Source organism: Nematostella vectensis, chromosome 13 (assembly GCF_932526225.1).
Source record: "Nematostella vectensis chromosome 13, jaNemVect1.1, whole genome shotgun sequence".
In the NCBI taxonomy this organism is placed as follows: domain Eukaryota; kingdom Metazoa; phylum Cnidaria; class Anthozoa; order Actiniaria; family Edwardsiidae; genus Nematostella; species Nematostella vectensis.
This window is the reverse complement of record NC_064046.1, coordinates 1,309,771-1,330,668: the sequence shown is the minus strand read 5'-3', so window position 1 is coordinate 1,330,668 and position 20,898 is coordinate 1,309,771. Positions and strand designations below refer to the sequence as shown.

Here is a 20,898-nt window from a genome sequence, read left to right as displayed (position 1 = left end):
AATGTTAAAAACAATTGCAAAAATTTATGGCAGAGTAAGTATGTATGATATAGTCTATTGGGAAGATTTACATGACCAAAAATGCAGGACCAGTCAAGTGTTTATAATGCTGTTATAATATAATATCTGGTTATATATGTATAAGATCAAAATATAAACAGCATGTAAAAAACATGTGATGCAATACCATTTCCTTATACTGAAGGAATAATCCGATTATTTCAAGATCACCGCCATACACCGGTTGCTGACAAAATTGTACTATCACTGCTGTCAACTGACTCAAAATGCGACCAATTCTAAATAATTATACTTCTGATTTTCCTTTAAAGCAATAACCTAGGACCTAGTAAATATGATAGCACCATAAAATATGCGTTACAATGACCATAAACGAGTAAAATCATGGAAAAAGTTCACTCACTTCAGTCCAGCTTGTCTCCAGTACGACATCTTGTCTTGTTCAACGTGTGGAGGAACTACGCATGAGCACCAAGGTAACCGCTGACCAGCCTTCTAATGCGCATGCGCGATTTATCCAATACAAAATGGAAGATTTCTACAATCCAGTGGAAGTCGCGGAAGGTTAGCAACCTTTCCCAGCCTTAGATTTAAATATTTCTAAATATGCTGATGTAGAATTGTTGATGATTTCTGTTATTTTGCAATGCGTAGATCTTAAGGCATTTGAGAGGCGTTTGACTGAATATGTCTCATCGCTGAGTTATACCACAACAAGATGGCGAAGTAAGTAAAACATAAAACTTAAGTTACTTACACTAGTATTATGATGCCGAAAAGCTGGGTTACTATAACGGAAAAACAATTTCTTCTTTTTGTTGTGCAATACGATGAAAGCAAAACAAAAGTAGAGGAATTTCACTGTATTCTTGACAACTCAGATAATATTGTACTTTTGTAATATTGTACACAAAAATCTTATGAGCTTACAAGGTGCTTGACTGGGAAGCTTTCGTTCACTATCCGTAACTGAATAATTCAGCAATCCTTTTCGCCAAATCAGTCTGTTTTCTGAAGCCTGTAACATTAATTTTGGAAAAGCTTTGTAAAAGCTTCAATTAATAAAGAATAATTTGTCATGGGGATAAATGTGACGTTTATAGGTTTCGAATCATCGACACACTGTCCAATGTTTCTGTACTGTTCCAGTTATACTTTCATTGTCAGCTCTATTTGCTACATTTGGAGCCTGGGGAGTCATCATTGATGATGTTAACGTAAGTGAATTCTTACCTTACACAACATGCAGTCTTGTCAGAGCTGCTGAAGTTAATGTCGACTGTGCTGTTTTGTGTAACTAGAAGCAGAAAAGCTGTAAAAAAACTAGAAGGTCTGTGTTGGTATGGTGTAGATAAGCTGTAAATGAACACAAGGTTGAAAAAGCATGTGGTACGCCTCTGTGAAACAGAGTAGTTGCGCTGATGTTTCTGACATTAGCCCTTTGCTTAAAGCCACATTGTCACCAGTTTACATCCGGTCGATTATGTAACAATCTCCGATGATTTTGAAAGCAATGTTTCTATTGGAAGTTTCTTTGAGGATGTGATTGATAATTTAGAGCGGATGGCCTGTTAAATAACTCGGATTCTAATAGATTCTTTTGTCTTTTAACGGTTGAGGTTTCCGTCGGACCTCTGGAAGTAAACTGGTGACAATGCAGCTTTAAGCAATGCTCAAAACATCAGCAAAGCTTCTCTGTTTTACAGAGGTGTACAACATACTTTTTCAACCTTGTGTTGATTTACAGCTCGTCTGTGTTGTTGCTAGTTTTGTTGTTACTATAATTACTACATTTTCAATGCTGTTGTTGCTTCTTCTCTATGCCTGACACTATTGCAGCAGTTTTTATATTGCTGTCATTGATGCTACTTCTGTTGTTATTGATGTTTTTAATTGCTGTTACTATCACCAGTATGATTGTTGATTCTCCATGGTGTATAGTAGCTGTTGCTATGATCAGTGTTGTTGTTGTTGATTCTCCATGGTGTATAGTTGCTGTTGCTATGATCAGTGTTGTTGTTGTTGATTCTCCATGGTGTATAGTTGCTGTTGCTATGATCAGTGTTGTTGTTGTTGATTCTCCATGGTGTATAGTTGCTGTTGCTATGATCAGTGTTGTTGTTGTTACTCCTGCTGTAGTTACTTTTGCTATCACCTTTGTTGTTCTACTGCAATAGTGCTTAATGACGCTACTTTTATCAGTGTCATTGTTGTTGATGCTGTTGCAGTAATAGTAGTTTTTAATTGCTGTTGCTACCATCAGTGTAGCAATCTTACTAATGTCCCATGTATTGAAACTTTGTGAACATGTAAACTCGTAACTGTTTCTTGTCTTACAGCATGTGTCCATCCTCCAGTCTCTATGGTACCATAAACTATTCACTTTAAGCTGCTGCAATCTGCTAGTTCTCTTTATGATGGGAATCCACAGAAGGGTGTTTGCTCCTAGCATGTATCCTTTGTCATTTTAAAATGTCTGGTTTAAGATGTCTGATGTTGGTTATTCAGGAAAATGCTTAGAGAAGGCCTTGGAAATCCTATTTATAAAAAACATTATTAGTAAACCAGCCTTAAATATAGGAAAACAGGATTAGCATGTTGGACTAAATGAACAAAAAAATATATTTTATTATACCTTAAGCAATGTGACTATGTATCAATAATTTTGCTGTTATTAAGAACCTACTCAAAACCACTTTGGTAAGGTGGTTTTCCCCCTGGCTAAATATCATTATTATTATTACTGTTTTTATTGGTTTTATTTATTATTGGTACTAGTACAAAATACTGAATAAGGTACTTATTACACTTAATTTTCGCGTCACGTTAATTTCGCGAATTTCATGATTTTAAAAGATTCGGGAAATTGGGAAAATAAAGTCACCATCTCAAAATCGTGAAATTTTGACGTCGCAAAAATTAAGTGTAATAAGGTAAATCACTTGGTAGATTCTAGTGTGTTGAAATAATTACTAACTTTGGATCTTTTTCTCTCTAACTATAGTCTAGTAGGGTGTCTCCTTGACTATTTGCTAGCATCCTTTCAAGAACAAGAATTGTGTTACAAGATTATAATATGTCATGTGATGAGGTATGATATTCCATTTGAATTATTAATTAAGGGCTAAGTATATTTTATGGGTTGAATAGTTTTCCTGCTGTAATGGATCAAAAATGTGATTGTTTGGTGACCACTTGGCCAAAACCACACCCAGGCTTTCAGAGGCTGAAAGTCCACTCTTCCTTCCCCCTCTTAGTTTCCTGTAGATATTATATACTTCTAAATCTTGATTGGTTCTAACACCACTATATTTTTGTGTATGGAAATTTGGTCTCTCTCATCCCCAATCCAGTTAATGGCATTGATTACAAGTAGATCACCCTCCTCTTTACTGCTAGGTTCACATTAGATTCATGGGATTTAGTATTGTGCCACAGCTGTTAAGAGTGGTTTTCATAAATCTGTGGAACACGCTTAGCTTAATATTTTGAACTGGATACACTCTTATTTCTAATTTATATTTCGGCTGGCTGACTATTACACTTTTATTATTAGAATTTGTTGCAAGTTTTATAAAGACCACTTTATTATCTCATCATAGTTTGACAAATCCTCTCCTGATTATTTCCAGAAAGGAAGGTTGATATTAAGAGCAAGGCCTTTAGCTGGTGTGGATGGATGACGTAAAAAGAAGCTGAGAATGGCCAAGAAGAAACACAAGCACTGCAAGAGTAAGAACAGCTGCAAGAACAGGTGATCAGCTGTATCAATTTGTACCCCCACAAAGAATAGATGATCAAACCATATATAAATAACAGATGATCAACATGTATCAATGGATACATCCACAGGAACAGAAGATCAACCTGTATCAATGAATACCATCTACAAGAACAGATCATTGGCATGTATTTCCTTGCAAGCTTGTGTTGATTCTCATGTAATTATTGCTTTCACACTTTGAGATAGTAGCCCTCTATCACTCTGTTTCTAGAGCTTCAGGAACTGGGATAAAAGATGGATAATGATAGACGAATCAGATGTTTGCCGACGCAGCAACAGTATGCTTAAGTCGAGACCTGGAGTTCAAAGACCCTGTGTCCAAAATGGTAAAAAAATGAACTTTGTAATAGGTTGTTAGTCTTTTGTGATACTCCCTTGAAAGGGCCAGTCATTAGACATATCTTGATAATGGTCAGCAACCAGAATATGTGTTTTAGCAGAATTTTCTGAACTTCAGTTGCTGCCTTTTATGCAGAAATGTAGCTCAATATTACCTGCTCACAAAGAACCCTTTTGCCTCTTATCACAATAGTTTGCTTGAAGCATGTTTGTTAGCTTTTCAAGAAGCATAAAAAACTAAAAAAATGTAACTTTATTTATTGGACCACAATAGAAAAATTCAGCCGAAATGACTTGTGCCAGAAGTTTAACTATCAAATTGATCAAGACTACTCTCTCACCTCAAATCTTTCGCATGTAATTCCCCTGGGAAGGTCCAAAATTGATTTTTTGTTTTTTCACCCAAACATTTGCCATTCTCAGCTGGCATACATTGCCAATATTTTTCTAAACCTTGTGAGCTTGAACAGATCTTGGAAAGATTGTGCTCGGAATGATAGCTCATATTGTTAGTACCTGTTAAGGCTGATTTAGACAGTATGATTTAGTAGTGCACGACTTGCCTACCCTGAATTACACACTACGACTTTAATTGTTGATTTACACTTGGCAACTCAAGTTGTAGAGGTGGCGCGAGCAAGTTACATGCAACTAAATTGTGCTTTCTAAATCAACCCTTAAATATCCAATATCTTTGTAGATTTTTAGCATAGCTACTGTACATACTTTCTTCTCATTGGCCTACCTAATAAAAAGTTATCAAAAGTTAAATAACCATTATCAGTTGAAGTTGTATGCACATACAAGTATTGAAAACTACAGTAAAAATAATAGTTAGCTAGTTTCTGTATTTTATGTATTGTACGACCAGAAGAAATGTTTCAATTGATGTAAATAAAAGTGACATACATTGCTTTGCTTTTTTGTATTAATTTACTTGGTCGATATATAGAGAAAATTATAATATGCAGGCATGAAGGGCTCAATTTCGTCTTGACTTACATTAAAATTTTTTTTTCCCCATTGCCACTTCACCCTAAATCTTTTAAAATATTGAGGGTTGTTTATTATGCAAGGTGATTGTTGGGTATTGATTAAATAAAAAAAGATATTCAAGGAAACCAATGTTTTATTACAATGCACATTAAAAACATGAATGTATTTACATTATTGTGTAGAAGAGTAATATAACAGTGTTTGAGAAGAGAACATGGTATTACTTCTGATAAAGTAGAGCTTGAATCTGATGTGAACTCAAAATTTCACCTACTACTGATCTTTGCATCTCACATTTCAAGCTAAGACCACAATGCATCTTATAGTATGAGGTGTAGAGCAAGAATTTGTATTTTTTTCTACTGATCTACCGAGAGGTTTTTTTTTTGGACCAGCCTCTGCCCAAATAGGGCAACTAGATACCTAATCTTGTCGTATACACTTGCTTTGCACAAATCACCTTATCCAGTGCGATTAATGGGGAGGTGGTCTCATACCGGGCGGTGGACCTGTGGAAAATGGGTATGGTTATCACATAAAAAAAGGTACCACATGTACGAGATGGTGTTCAGCACATTGTGCATCCAACTAACCATAATTTCAGACACCAAACAAATATCAAGGATTCTGGTACAAATTGATTTTGTTGTATTTTACAAAGAGGAAAAGTAAAAAACAGCTGACCCCCATCTAAGGAAAGCTGAAAAACATGTAAAAGGGTTGATTCACCAAGCAAAATGACAAAAAAAATGACTGAGTGTACAGTAACACCAAAGACAACATATTCTAATAACATCAAGTGCCCATCATTAAAAGGGCAAAACAAAAAATGTTTAGGTCTCACCTCTTCCCATCAGACCAGGTGGAGGCATGCGTCCAGGGGGGCCTCTCATTCCTGGGGGCATCATACCAGGTGGGGCCATGCCAGGGGGGCCACCTCTTCCCATAAGGCTTGGTGGCCCCATGTTCATCATACCAGGGGGCGGTCCACCACGACCTGCATTCATGCCAGGACCTTTGAACACAGAACAAGGCAGTAGTCAATTTGCACAAGCAGTTATAAAGAGCTGATATGGTATTTCATGTACATGCTTCAGGCTATCAAAATAAAATTTGGGTTCACAAGGGAGTGGGTTGTTTGATATGATTTTTTTTTTCAGTCATATAATTAATCCACACACTGACAGGGATTGGGGGGGGGGGGGGGTCCTACACATTTCACAAGTCTCAATAATCAGAAATTATGTTTCCAATAAACTGACGACAGGGATCGATCTTTACTTGGAAATCATCATTCACCCTGATCAAATTTCACCATTCACGAATTATGGCGAAGGGAGCAATCACGGATCACAGTTTTAAATTTGCCCTTTTCACGATTCGTGATAAACGAAAAAGGTCGTCCACGGTTCGCAAAAATAACCCTTACCGCCCCTGATGTATGTTGCAAATAAGTATTAAGTATCATTATTAGTAAGTAGATATGTAAATGTGTAATGGCAGAATGACAAATGAGTTAGCTCTTGTTGTAGCCCCTGATTGGCTAAGCATAACTGAGGGGAAACAAACAACACAAAACAAGCATAAGGTAAACATGAATCAATGTCAAGAATGTAGTTTTTCTCCAAATGTGTAAGACACAGTACAAACCTCCAGGTGGACCTCCCATTCGTGGTGGCGGCCGCATACCGGGGGGTCCTCCCATGCCAGGTGGTCCGCCTAAATAGCGAAGATATCATGAGTGTGAAGCTAAAATAACTACTTTAATACTGTAGGGTAAGGTCAATGACATAACTGTTTTGGATGCTGTCAAAACAACTGATCATCACTGGTCCTAGAGAAATTGCTAAAAAATAGCTTTTGAGATGAGTAAATTTGATTTGATGCTTTTACCATTTTGGCAGAGGTTAAAAGGAATGCACTCAATGAATGTAAAAGGAAAAATAGCTAGCTTCATACATAGTTGTACTTTTTTTTTACTTTCAATTTCCCTATCTATGAAAAACAATAAAGCAATGACCTCTATAATCACTCAATTAAAGACAATTCTCTTGTCTCTTGAAAATGCCATGACAAAGAGTTTATATGACTATATAAGTACATCTGGTTTGCAATTTGGAAAAGGACTTGGTGAAAGAAATCAAAAGAGGATGAAAGGAGGATGGAAAAAAAAAGCAAAATAAAGTGCAACCCTAATACACAGATAACTCGAGCTTTCAGTGAGCTGAAACAGACAATCATATTTACTTGGGCTACTTCAACTCCCTGTTAAACTCAAACTTGTTTGCCTTGAGGATCCAAGTTAACAGGGTTCTAATATAATGTATGCAGTATTTTCCTCCATCATGCATAGAGGTCACTTTTCCTCCATCATGCATAGAGGTCACTTTTCCTCCATCATGCATAGCGGTCACTTTTCCTCCATCATGCATAGAGGTCACTTTTCCTCCATCATGCATAGAGGTCACTTTTCCTCCATCATGCATAGCGGTCACTTTTCCTCCATCATGCATAGAGGTCACTTTTCCTCCATCATGCATAGAGGTCACTTTTCCTCCATCATGCATAGAGGTCACTTTTCCTCCATCATGCATAGAGGTCACTTTTCCTCCATCATGCATAGAGGTCACTTTTCCTCCATCATGCATAGAGGTCACTTTTCCTCCATCATGCATAGAGGTCACTTTTCCTCCATCATGCATAGAGGTCACTTTTCCTCCATCATGCATAGAGGTCACTTTTCCTCCATCATGCATAGAGGTCACTTTTCCTCCATCATGCATAGAGGTCACTTTTCCTCCATCATGCATAGAGGTCACTTTTCCTCCATCATGCATAGCGCTTACCTTGGGGTGTCATTAACTGCTGGGCGGGTCCCCCTACTCCCCTGACAGGGCCACTCAGACCAGGAGGAGCTTGTATTGTCGGTGCGATGGGCGCGGGAACACCACGTCCTGCTGCTCTACCCATTCCTGTGCCAGGAACAGCATTTGCTCCAAGACTTTTGGATTTGTCCTGAAACAATAAAAGAAGTTATTGTAAGGTAGTTGTTACGTTATTTAGACGCTTTTTAGAATAGGTGTGTATAGTGTAAATGGGGCATCTAGAGATTCAGGGTTAGCTCAGCCAAAACATATGTAAATATCAAAATACTTTTTAGATGTAAAAGACGCATCCAGATTTTGTCCTTTTTAAGGAAAAATGTGCGCCTTTATGTACTACAAAAAAACAAACAATGTATTGTATTTCACAATGCGTCCTAGGGTAGAGGGTTGGAAAAATACATTTCAAATAGATTTATACTGCAATACAAATACTATAGAACATTTTAATATTATTCTTATTTTGTGGACTATCAATTATATTGTCTGTTACACCATCCACAGAGCAGGGGATACTAAAAAGCGAGTGTTAAATTCATAATATAACTTGTCTCACTCCGTAAATAACCAAGCACAATGATCGCAATCTGAGTTAACTTACATCAGCGACTGGTGGCCCATCCACAGTCATAGAAACGAGATGTTCTCCTCGAAGTAATACCAAGCCAAGAACTCTTTTCTCCTCGCGCTCCTGGGCTTTACTGCTTTTGCCCTTTATTTTTCTAAATTCATCACAGTCTCCTAATATGACATTCATGTGTTTATCAAAGGCAAGAAATGTCCCTATAAAGACGCGGCCATCTTGAAGCGTGCATCGCATCCTATAGTTGATATGCAGAAGCATCTTCGAACTCTTGCCTATCGTCGGCTGAGGAGGAAAAACAACGAAAATATCAACATAAATGGCTAGAGTGACTATAAAGGAAGAGAAAATTATCATTTTTACCATTTTGGTAGTTGAGATGGTCTCTCTACCCGCCGGATTGAAAAGTTAGTTTACAGAAACTTTCTTCTTCTTGACAGACGCTACAAGACAACGTTCGGCAACGTCCCATGGGGTATACCGCTGACCAGGTTAGCAGACAGAAAAATATATTGAATGAACGTAATGCAAAAGAAGGACTAGATTCATGACTTTATACAAATAAAACTATTTTATAGAACGAAACAGTTGTAAATTCGTGGTAACATTTATAATCCAACAATAACGCAAAAAGTTTTTCAATAAAAATTAAGCGGGCTCCCTGTGTCCTCACTGCGCGAGCCCGCGAATCTAAATCACGTGTTATTCATAGAACAAGAGAAATCAAAATGGCGCAAAGCAGGGAAACTGAGTCCCAACGAGTCGAAATAAACAAACAGCCAAGCATAGACCTACGAAAATGCGCTAGTGACTATGCACCTTATATAGACGTCGACGTGAGAAATGAGGTGAAAATATTGTATTTAGGGTTTTCTGTAGCCGCGTCATAGTGGCAAGTTCATTCTCAAACCAAAACAGCCAAAACAGATTATTTCCTCTTTCAGGTCAAAGGCATCGAAGCCATAATCGAGGAGATGCTAGCAAAGCTTGACGAGTTTTCACACCTTGCTGATACGGTATGTCTCAGATGTTTTTGTGGTCTATATTTGCATAAATTTTGAGCTCTGTTCTTTACGACGCATGTGCAAAGGCAGGAAGCGCTCCTTTCTACGAAATGTCATTTATTACTACATTTCCTTAAAGGCAAATGCGTCCTTATTTTAATGCTGTTGTTTTAAAGCTTTATCTGTGGTAATAAATCCAAGAATTTCAACTTTTATGTTTTAAATCGATGTCCCACATGGTTTGTTTTTGTGGTACTTGGTATAGTCTCTACCAGTCCTCCCTACCGAGCAACGTCCTTATCGGGGGTTGAGCGGCAGTTCCGTGATCGACAAGTGAGAATTGCTCTGCTGACACCTGAAACTACAACACTATGTCACCACTCTGAAAAGGGTTGGTGCAATTTTTGGAAAACTTTCCTATCATGGAAAGACCCAAACAATAATTTTAATATTGACATTGATTACAAAAATGTCTGCAGTGTTAGTTGTTATCTGTATGGAAGTTGAGTAAAGTGATATTTCTTCAGTCATATTTTCAAAAGAAATAAAATCATGTTTTTTTCTTTTCAGATAAGAAATGACTCGTCTCAGATTCTGTTTATATCCCTACCTGAGCTTTGCAATAAGTGTCAAGAACTGCCTTCAATCTTTAACAAGATAGATCACCTTGAGGTATTTAATACTGTCAACTGTGACTTTCATTGATAAATGGATATTGTCAACTTTTGCCTGCTATTATAGATACAGCCAAGTAAAATCCCAAGTGAATATGAAAAGCAAATGAAATCCTGTTATGGATCAGTGCCAGTTACAGTAAGAGTTAACTGGATTACTGCATTTGTGGTCTTTTTTTAGTAAAAATCTAAAAATAAACTGCCAAAATTAACATTAGCAAACAGGATTCAAAATTTTTTCTCAGCATACCCTGCACAACCAGCCAATTTTGATTTTGTGTGAAGTTTTTTCCCTTGCCATATGCTCACCATTATGTTCCCTTTCCCCTAACATTAACCCCCCCCCCTTTAAAAATCCTGATATGTACACAATTTGTTTCATCTATGAATACTAACATTGTGACTTGAAATAGGCCTTTCTAAGGACAGTAAGAAGGAACGTTGATGAAATGGAAGAGACTGTGGATATTGCTGAAGAAGATCTTGGTACCCACTCCATCAAGAAAGTACTACACTCCATTCCTTACCTTGGACTTACAAAGGTGACCTACCGAATTTTTACTAAGCTTCAATAAATTGTTTAAAATTGTTTTGCTTATGTGTGTCAACTCACACTCTTGACCAAAGAAAAGAAGTAATCTTTTCTCAACCATTTGTGAAAGATAAAAGAAAGGAATTTTCTGTGAAAGGGAGTAAATGCAGAGGATCTATTTGGTTAGTAGTAGTAGCACATGGTTAGTATTTGGCAAGTACTGATTAAAGGGGGGAAACATTTTATTATATTACTTAGTACATCTGCTGCACATGTGCGCAAGCAAAGGCTTTTATCTTTTTATCTATAGCAGCCAATCAACTTTTTGTAAATTACTTTTCCTTGGAGTACATGTTTTTACAGAACAACCTGATTTTTAAATTTCAGAAAAAACAGCCAGTGTCTATAGAAACCCCTAAAACAGAATGGAAACGACCAGAGGTTTTCTCAACATCCAGTTTTTTCGGCCCAAGACATGAAGAAAAACACCAGGGGCTAGGAAAGAGGTTAGACACAGAACACAGGACTGAAGGCATTAGTTGAGTATATGATAGCGTAATGTATGGTTAGAAGATCATGTAACCATGGCATATCTAGGGGTGGGTCGAGCACACAACAGTTGTGTTTGCAATGATTTTGTTTGATATCCATCATCGAAAAAGTAGGAAATGTTTGGGGTAAATAGGTACGAAAAAAAATGTATTATAAAATGTAAAAATATTAAAATATTAGATGGTAATTCACTCAAATATATTACATGAATCACAAATTACTGGCGAATGGAGGTGAAAACAAAAAGAAAAGATGCCATTGGTTGTACAGTGCATTGTATTAAAGAAAACAGAGCAAGGTAAAGAAGATATTTGCTCCCACCCTCCCCCTTTAGCTTCTTGACAATTTATTTAAAGAGAAAGATTTATGTGAGGCATCATTTAAATATTTGTAAGATGTAAAGATGCAGTAGAAATGCCCCCCCCCCCCCCCCCCCTCTGGAAGAGCGAATTAGAAGCCCCTTCTGTAGCGCTGTTTTTGTTGTTTTTGTTGATCATTGAATCGTATGAATACGTGAATCGTGATGGAAATAATCCTTATTGGGCCTTTTTTTTACATTCAAAGAAGCGTGAGAATATATTTATTTTTTAAAAATTACCGTGTCTAAAACTTTTTGCGCGTCGATTTCTGACTAGCGCATGCCCCACCGACCCCCTCATCAAAACCTCGCTTTGTCTTTTTTATTATCAAAGGCTATTCAAAGATGCAACAAAAATAATCATTCATAGGACTATCCTTGACAAAACAACTTTTTGTATTTAAGACTAGTTTTTCTCATCATACCAATAGAGAAAATTTTGTGACGTACGACGTTAAGCCATTTCACCAAATATTAAACTTATCCATTGCCAAAAACCATTGCCAAAAAAGTGTCAATAGGGGTGTCAGTATAGGTTCAAATTTCGAAGTAATAACTTTAATTATTGTACAGGTGCAATGTTTAAAGAGGCGTCTTGTTTTTGCCTTAGGGAACTTGGAAAGCATTAAACATTTATTCCGATTCTGTCAATATTTATATTCTGGTGGTTGTTACTATTAATTTTTCCTGGAGGCTACCTTGGGCTTATTTAGTTTGGTTTCTCCTGATGGGTTCATTACATACTGGTGCTAAGAGAAATCCACTTCATAACATTTGAGTGATTTTCGTGCATGCACGAAAGACGGCGCCTTTGTTTTGATTGACACAAGCATTGAGTGCCGTATTCAAATAGCGCTTAGTGCAAGCATTCTGTGGATAACCCAAATCTACTCTTGGTTCCACAGATCTCCAAGGAAAGTTTCAGAAGCTAAGAGGATCATTGAAAGATAAAGCACTATTGATATGAAATTTCCCATCTCAAATTTCATTTCCGAATGCCATCGTGATTAGTAATTTGCCACGCTTCCTCAGTTGATAAAGCACTGCCGTTGAAGTAGAAATAATCTAAATATGGACGTCGTGCAAACGAGATCGGAGACGGAGGACAGCGAAGAATCAAATTCTGAAAACCCCGAGATGGAGTTAACAGCTCTTAACACAATGGGGAACCGGGACGAAGAGTACTATAGTAAACTGAAAAGCAGAGCGAGCGACCATACATTCAAAATCATGTGTGTTGGGGATTATACAGGCTTCGGGAAAAAAGGAGGTTTCCTATCTGACTATATTCACAACAGACCATTGAGCTTCTACCAGAAGCCTACTATAGGGGTGGATTTCTATGTACACTTTATAGAATGGAGAGAAACAGACAAAAAGAAGGACTCCACGGTGAAATTGCAATTCTGGGATGTTGCCGAGCACGAGCGCTTTCTAAAGATGACTGCTGTGTATTGTCGAAATTGCTCCGGAGCGCTAGTGTTTTGGGGCCCTAAGAGCCCTTCGCGACTCAGCAGTGCGTTGAAATGGAGCGAGAAAGTGAAAGAAGCGAACTCTGGTAGCGTGCCTATGGTGTTAGTAGTGGAAAATATACCTCCCTCCAAGCGTGGGAAACCGATGGAATGGATTGGGAAAGGAAAGACTGCAGAAAGCAAGGAAGTTATGGACCGTTTTTGCGCAAAACATGGATTCGCCGGCTGGTTTGAATTAAATTCAAGATATGGATTGGGATACACAGGGGTTATGGAACAGGCAGTAGATTGTTTGGTGCAAGAAATATTCAAACGGAAGCTTAATTCGTAATGAGCCAAAACGACGCCAAACCAGCTTCCGGTTTGAACCAATCGTGACTTCCGGTTTGAGCTCTTTGTTTTAAAAGTATCCCGGACAAATATAACTTTAATATAAAAGAGAAATAATGTTAGGTTTTACCTAGACAACTATTCCAAGGTTGTCAGATTTTTTTCGTTCCTCGTCATTACAACATCTGGGTTAACTTTATAACGTTCAAAAGGTTATTGAATGGAATGATTGTCTGACGGTAATTATGTCAAGCTCTGTGTTTCTATTTCCTTCCGCGGATGACGGTTCAAACCCATGATGCAGACATGTCAAAAGAATCTCAAATACAGAAGAATAACTTAAAACAAAATTCTATAATGAAGAAAAAAAATGATTTAAAAAAGCTACTTCTAGCTATAATATAATGCTCATTAAATTACTATTTATTTGCTCCTCATTGAGATTGTCAACTTATTGCTGTAATTTGGAAGATAAAACACGATAAGAGCTAGACAGGGGGCTTCTTGAATTTGACACCATATGGTAATTACATTTGGTTCTTTGCCCCCATAGCAAATAATTACATCATAAATTTATTAATTCACAGTGACTTTGTGGTCTTGACCATTCACATACATTTTGGCATGTTAGACTTGCTCCCACAATATCCTTTGTCATGAACATTAATACCTTACAGTGTTCATTGGTTTGCCTGTTAATGGGATGTATACCTGTTAACTCCTCTGTACAAGGTGGGAGTCTCAAGATTTTGAACTTCTTCTATCGCTCTCCCGCTTGCAGCACCAAATCTCTTGCTTTTTTAAATAGTTTTCTGAAAAAATTCTTTTATATGAAATACTATACTTTGCCTGTTTCCTATGAGTAATTAAAAAAACCCTTATGTATTAGCCCATTTTTGCCACCAAAGTTTGAATGGCTACATGCAGTGGTTCCATAGAGCATTGAACTCTTTCCCCCAAAAAATTCTCAAGCCTTTAGATTTTCTGGGGTTGGCAGGTATCAGGTGGAGGTTGACTGGTAATGGGATTCAAACCAGTTGAGAGCATCTTTAAAATTAACAAAAAAATCATGACTCTTCAAGGCTAGCCTTTGACAGATGCTTTTCCAAGTGTCCATAAACCAGGCCTCGCACTGGCAATATTTTTAGGGAAATGCAGCATGTGTGTATGTGTGTGTGGGGGGGAGGGAGGTTCAGTAATAACTGACAAAGTGACAGCAATAATGTGAATATTTCAAAGGATAAACAGGGGCAGATCCAGGAGTTTCAAAAAGGGGGGGCGGAAGCAAAAGTTTCAAGAAAGGGGGGGGGGGCAGATTCATTGTTTTTCTGTGGATTTCAAAATATTTCTTGTTATTTCTAAGGCAAATGTCTGGAAAAGGGGGCCACCTCAGCTCACCCCTAGATCCGCCCCTGATGAAGAGAAGTATACCAAGCGGTCAACTATTAAAATCATTTAATTAAACTATTGTCATTCTGTCTGTCACGTCAACCTTTGCTTGTACTTAGAGAGTCCTTCTTTAAACAATTCCATTGATAGACCATCAGGGACCAGTATACAAGTGACACCTTAAAAAAATGAAAAGTTGTCAAACATGAAATGGAATGAGACAATTTTTAAGGAAATTGGATTTCTGAGAAACCAATGGATTTGGATAAATTCTTTGAGAAAAAATGAGTCATAGGATGTACTTTTTACTCTATTAATATATTTTATTCTATTAATATATTTATGTTGAAAACCTCCCAATGAATTATCTTCTTTTCCTCAACCTAAATTTATGTTTCCCAAAAAAATATTTTTATTGCAATCAGCAAGATTTTTATTGCAATTAGCATATAATTTATATACAACTTTTGCCATGGTTTCTAGTGAATAAAAGGAAAGAGTGACCTTTGTCAATTAAGACAACGTAATCCAGTAGCTAATCAAGAAAGAGGGTTTAGGGGGTTTAACGCCCCCCTTTTGAGCTGCCAGAAAGCAAAATATATAATATACCCCCCTTCAGCGAAGAGGTAGTTCCCTGTAATCCAGAATTTTGGAGTTCAGTTGGGACAAACCAGCCTGACAGGTATATACAATTTACCTTTGTGTTTGAACATAAACTTGGTAGATCTATAGTTATATACTGTTTTCTAGTGCTATAATGCCTATACTTAACAGAACACACATCAATTTATTAGCTTACCTAGATGAGAGATGTCTCTAATGTTTCTTTGTTCATCATCAAAAAATAGCATCTGGGAAAAGGCAATTCCACTTTGCTTGTTAAACCTAACAAATATCCAACAAATGTAGAGGCAGGGTTAAAGACACTACTGAGCCTAACTTGTGATACAAATTATGGTAGAGAGCTGCAAAACGAGAAAAAAACAATGCAAGCCTGTGGTATGGGAGTTAGTGAGGGATTGCAACCCCCTTTGACAACCGAGTGGGTAATTTCTAATCAAAAGCTAGATCATTAAATACACTATTCTATATACCTGTCAACTCTCCCGCATTAGGCGTGAGTCTCAAGATTTTGGACCCCTTCTCTCTCTCTCTCCTGCGTTGAGCACCAAATCTCCCACATTTTAGGGATTTTTATCGCTTCCAAAAAATTATTCTATAGAAGATCGTCATTTTTGCCTATTTTCTATTAAAATATTTAAAACAATAATTCCCTTGCATAGCACAATTTATATAACACCCCTGGTGAGATCTATAAGTGGATTTGTTCATGAGCCTGCAAGGTTAAACCCACCCCTCCTACCAAAAAATGAATATACCCCACCCTTCCACCAAAAAAAATTCTCAAGCCTTGAGATTTTCGGAGGTTGACAGGTATGATTCTCATGAATATGCATAGCCGTAGCAAGCCTCTAATTATTGGGGGGTACAAAACAGAAACATTCAAAAAACAATGGGGGGCACAGCCATGCCCCTACCGGTCATTTTCTTTTGATTTTTGAAAATGTTGGGGGGGCATGTGCCCCCAGTGCCCCACCCCCTGCTACGGCCCACATAGAGGGCACCCCCCTATATTCACTAGATGAGACTGGCTGCTAGATAGGATTACATTTTTAATCTTCCCTATCCCTTTTTTTTGCTTTCACATAAACTGACAAGCAAAATGTCACAAGACATCTAAAGGTTCTGAGTCAGAGCATGAAGATACACCTCCAGAGCCAGTCTAGCATAAAATTATTTCTCTTTTTTCTAATGGACGTACTCTTTGAAGTGAGTGACTTTGCATCCAGGGTAAATCTCCTTATATTTGAAGAACTTGTCAATATCAAGGACTTTTAATAATTCTTTTCCTGCCTCTGGTTCGTTTGTTCTACAAATGAGCAAAAAATCATGTATTACAAGAGGGGAGGGGGGGGGGGGGGCAAAATTAAGAAAGGAGGTCAAAAAAATTCCATAGGTTACATAAATTCTAGAAGGATAGCATTTTGGCTAGTTTGTTATACAAAAATGTATAGGATTTGAGCATGTGACCTTTCTTAGCAGGCTCTACCCCAAGGGAAGGAACCCAAATAAAAGCAGTTGGGGGTGTCTTATATAATAACGGCTATCTCTTTTTCTGCTTTTGCTATCCATTGGAGGATCCTACACATGGATCACCACTTCATTATAACAACAGTCAGAAAAGAGATTTGCTTGATGGCTATTTCCATTATGAAATGGAAAACAGGAAGAGGTACCCCACTAAAGCATTTTCACCATTTTTTTCAGCATTTTTTTATTTTTCAGTATGTCACAATAGCCTTGAAAATAAAAGCTTTTCACAAATGAATGAAGCCCAGCAAAGGTAAGCTAAATCTCTTTAAACATATTTTATCAGGAAAACTATACATTTGAAAGCACATACCTAGAGGCTACCGCCAGAGGTACACTTTTCTTCTGTAACCAGTACAATACATCCATGACGTCATGGTATAGTTTTATCCTTTTTCCTCTCCTGTCTGTCACATTTCCATTACTATTGATAAGGACACATGATTTCTTATTGAAAATTCCTTTTCAAATCTCCCTTATAAATAGTCTTTGCTGTCTCTAAATTTATAGGATTAAAATGTTGAAAAAATATTGAACTTATATTCAAAATAAGGTAAAAATCAAAGGGTTGAAAAAGTCTTTTCAATCTTTGTTGTGGTTTTTTTTGTGTTACGGTGAGGTCATCCCTAAAATAACATCCCCTGAGATTTACAGCCCTTTTTATATGTTATTGAAGTCACCTTTTACCACATTTTACCTTTGTTTGCAGAATGGAGGATCAACATGAGTATCCACCCAAAAGGGCCAGAGTGTGTAATCTACAAAAAATAAGGTAGCCTTTAGTCTAGTACACACTAGTTTATGCAAAATCTGGTCCACAATAGTTAGATAACAACATGGAGGTACCATTAAACCTGGTCCACAATTGTTAGATAACAGCATGGAGGTACCATTAAACCTGATCCACACTTGTTAGATAACAGCATGGAGGTACCATTCAACCTGGTCCACACTTGTTAGATAACAGCATGGAGGTACCATTAAACCTGATACACACTAGCAACATCTGGTCCACACTAGTTAGATAACAGCATGGAGGTACAATTAAACCTGGTCCACACTAGTTAGGTAACAGCATGGAGGTACCATTAAGCCTGGTCAACATTTGTTAGATAACAGCATGAGGGTACCATTAAACCTGTTCCACAATTGTTAGATAACAGCATGGAGATACCATTAAACCTGGTCCACACTTGTTAGATAACAGCATGGAGGGAACATTAAGCCTGGTCCACATTTGTTAGATAACAGCATGGAGCTACGGCTTGGTTCCATTACCAACATAACATTTTAAGACTTAAGCAAGTCCTTGTGGCATAATCAACTAATAAAACCTATTATTAATAAGAACCGATAGCAATAAAAAAACAATAAATTGATTACAAAGCCCATGTGACTTTTGATTTCATTGCAATTTCCATTGATTGATATTGATTTACTGAGACATGATGGAATAACATGACGTGACACTTCAAATAAGCCCACTTCACATTGAATAAGGCGGAGAATTTCTCTGAGTACTTAGTAACTTATAGCAAACAAAATGTCAAGTGCGACTTTTTTTAAATTGATGCAACTTTTTGTAAAGTGTCATTGAAATTTGAGCTTTTTGTCCCTGAACTAATACACAAGGGCAATGATGATCAAGGAAAAATTATCTTAAAAAGCCAAAATCTGGTTATGTGAACTTCGGCCTCACGTTATTTGTTTTGAAAATAAGTCTGTAATACAAGGAACCTATAGCCATTGTAAGAAATTGTGTCTTCTCTCTCTATCTGGAAATGCGCGTTTTCCAGGTTTTTCCGTCATGATTGATTTCTGATGACTGGTCTGGAAATCTTCAGAGCACTTACTTGGATGGGAGAGTTCGATTGAAGCAAAAATGCATCATTTGTTTTTTTTCTCTCTAAATCAAACTCAATACACGAAAGTTGGCCAATTAGCATTAGAGAACCACAGATTTCATTGCCACAAGCCTCATAAACTCTGCCACGCTGGTTTGCGGGTCACGTCAAAAGCACGTTTTTCTTTTCTCGCATCCTCGTTAGTTTTAATTGGTTTACTAAAAAATGTAAAGTAATTGGTTTAACAAAGAATGTTAAGTTCGCTCTGTTGTAAATCTGCATGAACATGGCTGTGACAAATGAAAAAAATAAACAAAAAACTTCGTCCCCTGTATGTCTTCGATAAGAAAACAATCAGCTTACCTATATCAAAAACGACTAGCTTTGGCAACCAATCACCATGTGTCCCCATTTTGTTCGGGTATAAAACGTCGGTTCTAAAACATCTCTTTTAGCCTGCGTCGTGGCAGCCAGAAATAATCTGCTTTACAAAATAACTACATAAAAACTACATCTCTCTACGACTCCGTATCAAGACTCCAATATTTTGGACAATATACACCAGGCGTTCCTTGCGAACATTATCCGAAACCCTAACACTTGAGTGACGTCATGTCGTCATCGGGGAACAGTCAGAGCCTAAGCCACAGAATGGCGAATAATAATGATACCGATATTATGGTATGTATGAACATATTTGTTGTTTGATGTAAAAAAATTGTTGGATTTTGATTGAATAAATCATCTGCAAAGCAAGTAACCGGATGTGATATAGTTAATAACAGGAATTAAAGTCGCATTTAATAAGTTATAACAAGAGACCATGGTCTCTTGGTCATGCCATCCCACTGACTTGCAAAGTTTAAACAGTGGCGCGAAATTTGACGAGATGGAGAGCGAAAATATGAAGGATCACGCACATGATTGTTTCAAAATTGAATGAACACTATCATTACGTTTCCGATCTAAAATCTGCTGAAAAACTTTCAATTTTCAATTATTAAGGGTTGTTGCTTGTGAGAGCTTCGACTTTTTAAAACAAATGGATTCAAATCTGTGACAATCATAGACACCAACCTGCGCCCCCCCCCCCCCCCCCCCCCCTGTGAACGCGCCTGATACAAGTCACAACACAATGCAATCTATCAGGTATTCCAGTCAGCCCTAATTCAACTGTGAACTTTAGAAGCACACTAGCATACACACATTGGCACCAGTCGGGCCAAGATGGGACGCTAGCACAGTCTATTACCCGTGCAGTTCGGCAACCATGGACAGCTGTTTCGTCCGTATTATTAGGACTCGTCAGCATGGCATAGCCGGTTTGCCTCAGTTAAACTTCATCGGCAAAAAAACTGCAGGGCGACTTCGACTCGAACGAAGTGCTTTAAACCAAAATTCAACTGTTGCTTTTGCAACAGACCAAGAGACCATTGAACAGACCCAACTAGACAAAGATGACGGTTTATCTTTCACCATAGCTATAATATGATTTTTTTTTTGTTCTACGTGCGGAAGTTCTACGTGCTTTTATGTTCCGCTTTTTCAAGGAGTTCTGAACTTTGACTCTATCCTGCGTAGCGGCTTAAGGCTACGCTGGCTACTTTGACTCCGGTTGTGTCGGCACACCAAAACCGCGGAGAACGACTTTCAATATCTATTACTTTCAATGCTGATTTACTAAGCTATTTGACACCTTTTAAGACATTGATAAGTTATTTAGACTATTAGTTTTTTTTAAACAGCCGTGTTTATTTAGTGCCGCATACAGGTAAACAGAAACCGGAAATGAAAGAAGATATGTAGTGATGACGTAGCAGTGGACAATGGACTTTTCGCGCCAAATGCAGATGCGCTAAATATAACCTTGACGTGTGACATCATGCGAAGCAAATGTCAAATCGAGCCAATCAAAAACGACATCAATTATTCATTCACGTCGTCTGATGTTACTTAGACCAATCAGGTGCTTTGTTGTTGATGTGGC

The 20,898-nt window shown here is 37.6% G+C and overlaps 5 protein-coding genes and 1 non-coding gene across 7 annotated transcripts; 4 read left to right on the top strand and 2 right to left on the bottom strand.

Annotated features, from left to right (window-relative positions):
• Positions 1–486: 486 nt before the first annotated feature.
• On the top strand, positions 487–5,057 carry LOC5500931 (nuclear envelope phosphatase-regulatory subunit 1). Of its 2 annotated transcripts, XR_004292495.2 has the most exons (7): positions 487–585; positions 676–747; positions 1,171–1,238; positions 2,361–2,473; positions 3,058–3,112; positions 3,654–3,775; positions 3,874–5,057. XR_004292495.2 is itself a non-coding variant. In XM_032369307.2 (6 exons), the coding sequence occupies exons 1-6, from the start codon at positions 549–551 to the stop codon at positions 3,702–3,704; spliced, it is 396 nt and encodes a 131-aa protein (XP_032225198.1). In that variant the 5' UTR covers positions 487–548; the 3' UTR covers positions 3,705–5,057. The 2 variants fall into 2 exon arrangements, 1 of the variants encoding a protein (XP_032225198.1); XM_032369307.2 differs by having other exon boundaries at positions 3,654–5,057.
• A 198-nt stretch (positions 5,058–5,255) lies between these two features.
• LOC5500936 (small nuclear ribonucleoprotein-associated protein B) lies at positions 5,256–9,122 on the bottom strand. Its single transcript, XM_032369305.2, has 6 exons — positions 8,969–9,122; positions 8,624–8,890; positions 7,987–8,155; positions 6,791–6,859; positions 5,985–6,155; positions 5,256–5,649 (listed from the first exon to the last, which is right to left on the bottom strand). The coding sequence occupies exons 1-6, from the start codon at positions 8,969–8,971 to the stop codon at positions 5,615–5,617; spliced, it is 714 nt and encodes a 237-aa protein (XP_032225196.1). The 5' UTR covers positions 8,972–9,122; the 3' UTR covers positions 5,256–5,614.
• Positions 9,123–9,311: 189 nt separating this feature from the next.
• On the top strand, positions 9,312–11,670 carry LOC5500935 (biogenesis of lysosome-related organelles complex 1 subunit 4). The gene is made up of 5 exons (XM_032369306.2): positions 9,312–9,453; positions 9,550–9,621; positions 10,180–10,281; positions 10,697–10,825; positions 11,203–11,670. The coding sequence occupies exons 1-5, from the start codon at positions 9,334–9,336 to the stop codon at positions 11,356–11,358; spliced, it is 579 nt and encodes a 192-aa protein (XP_032225197.1). The 5' UTR covers positions 9,312–9,333; the 3' UTR covers positions 11,359–11,670.
• On the top strand, positions 9,900–10,021 carry LOC116607881. Its single transcript, XR_004292497.1, has one exon. It is a non-coding gene; the product is annotated as a U4atac minor spliceosomal RNA (small nuclear RNA).
• A 741-nt stretch (positions 11,671–12,411) lies between the features above and the next one.
• On the top strand, positions 12,412–13,964 carry LOC5500930 (ras-related protein Rab-38). Its single transcript, XM_032369304.2, has one exon. It carries the CDS (start codon positions 12,797–12,799, stop codon positions 13,526–13,528), a length of 732 nt encoding a protein of 243 aa, XP_032225195.1. The 5' UTR covers positions 12,412–12,796; the 3' UTR covers positions 13,529–13,964.
• Positions 13,965–14,967: 1,003 nt separating this feature from the next.
• LOC5500934 (magnesium-dependent phosphatase 1) lies at positions 14,968–19,843 on the bottom strand. The gene is made up of 6 exons (XM_001622251.3): positions 19,275–19,843; positions 17,765–17,825; positions 17,381–17,491; positions 16,739–16,846; positions 15,716–15,801; positions 14,968–15,095 (listed from the first exon to the last, which is right to left on the bottom strand). The coding sequence occupies exons 1-6, from the start codon at positions 19,321–19,323 to the stop codon at positions 15,010–15,012; spliced, it is 501 nt and encodes a 166-aa protein (XP_001622301.1). The 5' UTR covers positions 19,324–19,843; the 3' UTR covers positions 14,968–15,009.
• Positions 19,844–20,898: the final 1,055 nt, after the last annotated feature.